The 7,500-nt window shown below is 47.5% G+C and overlaps 1 protein-coding gene across 1 annotated transcript in view; it reads right to left on the reverse strand.

The window, feature by feature from the left end:
- Positions 1–7,500, reverse strand: part of LOC135112686 (monocarboxylate transporter 12-like) — an 84,730-nt gene that overhangs the window by 10,190 nt on the left and 67,040 nt on the right. Inside the window, 4 exon segments of the mRNA XM_064027338.1 lie at positions 490–619; positions 1,293–1,510; positions 2,330–3,001; positions 3,003–5,251. Of these exon segments, the coding sequence (XP_063883408.1) occupies positions 490–619; positions 1,293–1,510; positions 2,330–3,001; positions 3,003–3,446 (1,464 nt within the window). The 5' untranslated portion in view covers positions 3,447–5,251.

Consider the following 7,500-nt stretch of genomic DNA (forward strand, 5'->3'; position numbering starts at 1 on the left):
TGATATCTTTGAAATAACAACCAACATGCCAAAAGACTCTAGTGATTAGGTACAACTGAGACTGTTCTGATAAATACAACTATTAGGTACAGTATAGTCTTAAAAAAAAATAGTTAAAAAGTCTTTGTCAACATAAACAACATAGTACATTAAAAAATCATGAAGCAGATATTTAAATTTGTATTCAGAAGCATGATCCAAATTGATTCTCCAGTAAAAATAAATTTATTTAACACAATAACCTCACACACCGTTAATTTAAAATCACTTTGGGATATTTTCTTCCTCCTGCGGTTACATTTAAACATTATAGTGGATAAGTTGAAAATCTATTCTTTTTAGGCCATGTTTCTTTCAAGAAGTTTGTCAAAATTGCATGCATGGCTTTTGGTGCAATGAATTGTTGTATATCGCAGGAGAAGGTTAATAATTACTACATCTACATCTTCTGCATGCTAATACACAAAGGCCAGCACGGCATACACATACACAGGCGCCCACCTCATCCTGCGCCTTGGCAATGGTAATGATGGAGTTGCGGTAGATGTCTGGGCAGGATGACGCCCTCAGACGGTAACGCTGAATGTTGAGCATGGCGCCGCGGTAAGTCATGGATTGCCTGCAACACCAAGGTAATGTTATCTGGGGGTCATGCCGGACAACACTCAATGGCCTTTCTGAACCTTACGGCACTCTTCACATATAATTGTATTAAGTGTAAGAAATGCTGCCTCCCGAACATCGAATTATATTCAAAAGGGAATTATTCTGTGTAGAAAATTCTACCATACCAAGTGAGTTTAGCACGGTTTTATCTAAATGGATTTACTTTATTGTAGTTCAACATCACATCAAGAGAATTGTGGAAAGGATGAGAATGGGATTAGTGAACATTTTTCTTTCCTCACACAATCCTGACAACCAACACCCATGATTATCTTCCTTCTAAGATTTTGCTGGAGACTAAGAGGAACACTCTGAGAAACAGGTACGTTTTTTTTAGCACTAATAAGTTCAGTTAAAATCAAGCATATATAATAACACATTAACCATACAACTTGTGTATTAAAAAACGCCTATTATCAGTAAGGCTTCAGATTAGGGCAACCTGGTTAGTAACAGTAAACATTTCCTTCCCCTGATGCCTTACAGATGCTGCCAACCGCACTCATCACTGCCAACCTTCATTCATGAACCCAAGGACACAACAACCTTCCTCTGTGCAGACAAAAATAGCAAATTCCTACTGCACACACACACACACACACACACACACACACACACACACACACCTGTTGATCCTCATGTTGCGGAGGGGAGCAGCGGGGGGAGGGGGAGAGCTGGCCCCCATGCAGCCAGTAGAGATCCTCCGTGTGCCGGGCTGCCTCGGACCCCTGGGTAGGCGACTCCCAGCCAGCATCGCCATCCGCTCCTGCTGGTCCTCATTCTCCTCCTCATTGTCGGCCTCATCACCGTCGTCCTCAGGGGTGAAGCCTATCTGTAAGTCAAGCTGAGGGAGGGGCAAGAGATGGAGATTGAGAAGGAAATGCAAGTCAAAACTTCATGGCAGTCTCAACAAGAAGGTTGGCAATAAAACAAAGATGTAATTCATTCACAAATATATACTGTTGTGTACTATTAATCATTTTACTGTTATGATTGTTTTTCATTAACATTCAGAGCACTGTAACAAAAATATTTATAGGGATGCACTGAAGGAAAGAAACTTGGATGTTATTTTTTTTCTACGCTACAGAACTATTTGAAATTGTAATACTACAAAAATACAAGTTTAAAAGTTATAGGTGATTATGAAAAAAAAAATGTCAATGAAAAAGTATTGTTGGTACATAAATTATAGGTTAAGGATTACAACAATAATGTGATAGTGCATTAGATGCGTAGGCACCAGTCACGGGAGCAGGACTTTCCACTACAGGCCCTGCCCTCGCTAGGCCTGCAGGTCATTAAGGAGTTTTTTTTGGACACATCTTGTGAGGCTCTTTGGTGACCCTCGTTATGAGGAGATGGAGAAGCTTGTGTCGCCTAGTTATTTATTTATTTTTTTCCAGCACAAGATAGGTTAGCCAGTTCTGCCTCCTGGGACAAATACAGTTCACTAAACCAGACTTAAAATCTGATTTAAAAGGAAAGGAATTAGTAGAAAGTTTTGACTATCACTGGCTACTAATAACATTTTTTGAGCAAGGAAAGTGGTCAGCCTTCAACAGATGTAATTAACAGCTTGCCTGTATTAGCACTCTCTCTCTCTCTCTCTCTCTCTCTCTCTCTCTCTCTCTCTCTCTCTCTCTCTCTCTCTCTGACTCACCTTGCTGGGCTGAGGAGTGTCGCGGGGGGCGGGAGGCGGGACCGAGCCGGGTGTTGTGTCATCGGTGTCGGAGGGTTGCGCCTCTCGGTGAGCAGCAGCCCTGTGGTCCTGGCTGTAGCCCCCAGAGGAACCGATGCTGGTGATGGTGGTTGAGGCATACTCTGACATCTTTTCTTTGTGGGTCTGTGATTTTTGTGACTTCTTCTCCCCCTGTGGCAGTACTTGCTCCAGGGTGCTTGAGAGGGAGTGGGACAGCAGATGTGGGTACATCTGAGACACCACCTCGTAGGCATTGGTGCGCGAGGACAGGCACGGGATGACATCAGGGGGCAGCGCGTGGGAGCGACTGAGGAAGGTTGGCAGCAGCACCATCGAGGCTGATCCTCTCAATGTCTCGGCAGGATGTTCCTCTGGTGAAAGTAAAGCCGCCACGTCTCCCGACTGTACCAGTCGCCGCAGCTCGTCCAGCGAGGGCAGTGCAAGGTTACCGCCGCGTCCCCCGACAGTCTCTGAGGAGTGTGAGGTGGAGCCCCGGTGGCTGCTGGGAGCTGGCGTGGCACGGACATTACGATTGGCGGAGGATGAGTGACGTGGCGTCCACTCCAGGTCCCGCATGAGTGCTCCACACACCACCATGTTGAGCATCACGCCAGCCAGCAGGATGAAGGACAAGCCGCCATCCCCAGTGGTCCATCAGGTACTGAATGAGTGGCGCGAACAGGAAGGTACCGATGCCACTCCCTGCCACGGCGATGCCCGTGGCCAGAGAACGCTTCTTCTCAAAATAAAATGCAACAATAACAATGGCGGCCACGTAGCACACCGCCAGCCCAAGTCCCGTGACGACGCCTACTGTCAGCAGCAGCAGAGGAATTGTGTTGACGAAGGCACTGACGAAGAAGCCCAGACAGGCCACCAACGCCCCGCAGATGGTGACCGTCTGACAGCCATAGCGGTCGGTAAGGATGGAGGCAAGTGGCCCTGCCAGGAGAGGAATGGCCATGAACAGACTGCCGACCCATGATGTGAGAGACTTCCCCTCATTGAAGTAATTGAGCAGCTCCACGAAAAACACGCCAAAGGACATCGTGATACCATCAGCGATGCAGTGCACCATGAAGGAAGCCGCCACGATCACCCAACCCCACCCACCATCCGGAGCACGCCTCTCGAGTTCTGTTGCCCCCGAGTTGCCAGAACTGCTGGAGCTGGAGCCCAAGCTGAGACTGCTAGACCCCGATATGTGGCGGCCTCGCCACTTTTTGGATAATGAAAGACTGGAATTGACATCTGAGGGGGAGGTGTCGGGCAGCTTGGTCAAGAGGCGCGGCAGGTGATCTCTCACTATTCGGGGTGGAGGCACCACACGGGCCCTTGCGCAGGGTTACCTGGCCACCCTGCGTCACCAAGGTATCGTGCAGTAGCCGTTGCTGCTCCTCATCTTCCTCCTTGTCGTAAGGCGTGTGGAACTGGACATGCGCGCCGCTGGGTGCCCGCGTTCCTGCCTTGAGGCAGCCACTAGTCGGTGTGCAGGGGCTGCGGCCGCCTAGATCCTTCATACTGGGGTCAGGGGAGAGGCCGACAGAACCACTAGGATCAGGGGAGAGGCTGACCGACACATTCAACCCCACAGGAACACTGGAATCTCCACTGCACGATGCAATGGGACTCAGCTCACCACAGGTAACTTTTTTAAATTTAGATTCCCTGGTTTTACTGGAAGCCCCATTGGTGCTGCTGCTGCTGCTGCTTCCGGGACTGTTACCCGAATCACTCCTGTTGCTGGTGTCGCTGACCCGTGGAGAGTCTGATGACGACAGCGACGAGTAGTCAGAATTACACTGCTTCTGTCTCCTTTGAACTAATGATATTTTTGATGCAAGCGACCTTCCGACCTCCAGGCAGCTTTGTCCAGCCTGCGACTCACGATCCTGCGTTTTTTTCTCAACAACTTCCAGCTCATCTATGTCGACAGCTTCCTCCAGGCCTCGGTTCTTCCTACTCCTAGCAGCCAGAAGGGCACCCTCCTCCCACCCAGGCCCTGTCTGAGTGCTGCTGTCCCACCATTGTCCTTGGGATGCACTCCTCGCCACCACTGGTCGTCTCGCCATTGCAGAAACTCTCGCAGGATGATGGCGCTCCCTTGTAGACACCGCCTGACTTATCACTGAGGCCGTCCACCGCCAGGATGCTGAAGTTCCCTGCCAGGCCCATTTCAGCATCACCATACCCCTCTTGGCTCAATGGAACAACACAGGTGCCCTTGACTGTGGCCACACCCGCTAAGCCCTGGCAGTTTTGGGATGAGCGCCCCGGGGACCCAAAGGCTGTGACGGGGATGGCCCTGGAGGGGCTCAGTGCCACCCCTACATGGGCATCCCTAGAACTGTATGGTAATTCGCCATCTTGATCTGAATCCCCAGCACCCACTCCATCCGCGGCCCCCGTCATCCATGCCCACCGCCTGCACTGGCCTGCTTACTACATCCGCTGCTGACATGTAACCTCAGGTTCAACACACTCACGAACACAACACGAGCCACGCAGCGCGTCACTCAACTCATTCATCTACTTCACTAATGCTAGCCGGCCACACACAGACCAGTTATTTAAGTTTAGTGTTAATAAAGGCTCTATACTTAGATCCGTACTCTCACAACAGGTCAGTTTGACGGCCCAGGGGGCGGCGGGGCAAGAAGTCCTAAAGGGGCCGGGAGTCACGCCACACACGAGAGGCACAGAGCTGCCGCCGATGGTGTCCCCGGAACAGGCGAGGCAGGGCGAAGCGGGGCAGGGTTGGGACTGTGGGGTAGTGTTGGAATCGACGACAGCTGGGAGGAGGGGTAGGGGCCAGAGCCCACGGTGCCAGCACCTGGAGCAGCACGCCCTCACATGACCCCGACCCGGCCATCACACTCCGCCCTGCAACATAAGCCTTCATCACAATACTGATTGGATCTCTCTCTCTCTCTCTCTCTCTCTCTCTCTCTCTCTCTCTCCTCTCTCTCTCTCTCTCGTCTCTCTCTCTCTCTCTCTCTCTCTCTCTCTCTCTCTCATACAGTCACAAACACGCAGAACTTCAATGGACTGAGCCACACTGGGCACCCCTGGAAACAATTGCACGGCTGAAACAAAGTCAGGAAACCTGAATTTAACTAAACAACAATGGACTACCAGGCAAGTACACTATGAAATACTAAACTAAACACAAAGCAAATAACAAGGAGAAAAACACGAACTCAAAACACGCAGGCCCTGGACAGAAAAGCAGTTAGGTGAGACACCAACATCCGCTGGAATGGAATGTGATGAAGAGAACCTGAATCTACTGCACATAGAATTATCAAAATCTAAATTAAAAAAATAACAATAATAGATTTTCAGACTATTGCTAACAGGGATCAAGTGAACACATCCCTCCATCAACACTACTCTACATCCCCTTCTCCCTTCCCTCTATCCCACTCTGTCCCAATGATGGTAAAACGCTTCTTGCTCCACCCCACCCATCCTCTTCCCATCATTTTACTCGCTACCCAATGCCTTACCCTCCTCTCCACTTTCCTTTCACCTCAATCCCATTTTCATCCCGCCCAGGTCTCCTTTCTTATTCAGTTATTCTATACTAGAAGACGCGTCCTATGTAAGTTTTTTTTTTCTTTTTATACTAGTGTTATGTAAATTCACTCACCCTTCATTCTTTGTCAGTCGTCTCCTGCTCGTATATTGAATTCTGAATGGTATTATGTAGATGCTGCATCCTGTTCTCGCCTCCTCCTCTTTATTATTTAAGACTTTATTGAGTTGTTTGGATGTATATCATGTGTGATTCTCTCTCTCTCTCTCTCTCTCTCTCTCTCTCTCTCTCTCTCTCTCTCTCTCTCTCGTCTCTCTCTCTCTCTCTCTCTCTCTCTCTAAGAGAGTGTTCAGCTTCCTTTTCCATATTCCTGCGTGTCCTGTGTGTCATGACTCCTCTGTAATTACATACTACTTCTTATGCAAGGCTTGTCTCTCTATGAGAATAATAAAATTGAAAAAAAAAAATCTCTCTCCATGGTTACGCAGCATTGGTATTCAAGGATACGTAGCTATTAATTGAAGAGAGACTGTTCATCTTTCTTCCCCACCCCATGGTCCCCACACATCAAGCAGCAGCAGCAGCAGCAGCAGCAGCAGCAGCAGCCTTGAGAAGCACAGCCTGTTCTTCTACGCTCGCCTTTCCCACCCACTTATCATGCACGTCATCACCACGCCGCCTCTGCTGGGGATGCCTTCGTCTTGTCATTCACACAATACGCGCAGTACTTATCATGCATGTTAAGTAGACGAATGGAGAACCTGTTGCCCATTATCACGATCAAGATATTATGTTGCTGAACTGTCTTGATTTACATTTTTTTTCTTTTATGCGTAAAGGAGAGTAATCAAACAAGTACAAAATTAGAAGAAAAAAAAATCCACTAAGTTATCGTATGAAAAAAAAAAAAAAAGTGAGAGCGGAAGAATTTGTGTTTATGTTTGTGAAATTCTTTTAAAACTTGTTGCATTGAATTCCCACGGCAAAGAATTTCATATTATACATCTAAGTGCAATTTTTTCAATAAATGGTATCGCAACCTTCTCTTAATTCAAACCGAATGGAAAGCTACTACTCTGCTGTAATTACTGTAAACCTGTCCTTCCTTCATGTGTACCGGTATGATTATATTCAGTCAAATGCTACTTAATGTACAAATGCTACTCTTCACGTCTTAGACAGAACAATGAACGAGCACAGTGTGACATTGTATCTGTACGCGGCTTACTTCCTGATAAAGGTTGGAAAAGAGTTGATTAATTCCTAGACACACACAGCCATTTACGAACATTAAATTTCCGTCAAGGTTGCACTGGAATATTTATCTTTATGAATACTTTTATCATTCCTTGTATACGAAACCCTTATTTATCTCCATCAGTATCTTTTATGCATGACTGAGTATTTATCATTTTCACGTAGTACGTTCGCCGCTCAAGTGTGTGTGTGTTCTTGTGATACTTTAATCTTTGCTTGCTCGCGCTTTCACGGTTATCTTCTGTTAATATTTGTTATGTATGAACGAGTAGTATGTCGGACTGCTTGTTCACGACCGTTCAAGGTTATCTACGAGTAATATTTGTTATGCAAGAAC

This window comes from Scylla paramamosain, chromosome 24 (genome assembly GCF_035594125.1).
Source record: "Scylla paramamosain isolate STU-SP2022 chromosome 24, ASM3559412v1, whole genome shotgun sequence".
Classification (NCBI taxonomy): domain Eukaryota; kingdom Metazoa; phylum Arthropoda; class Malacostraca; order Decapoda; family Portunidae; genus Scylla; species Scylla paramamosain.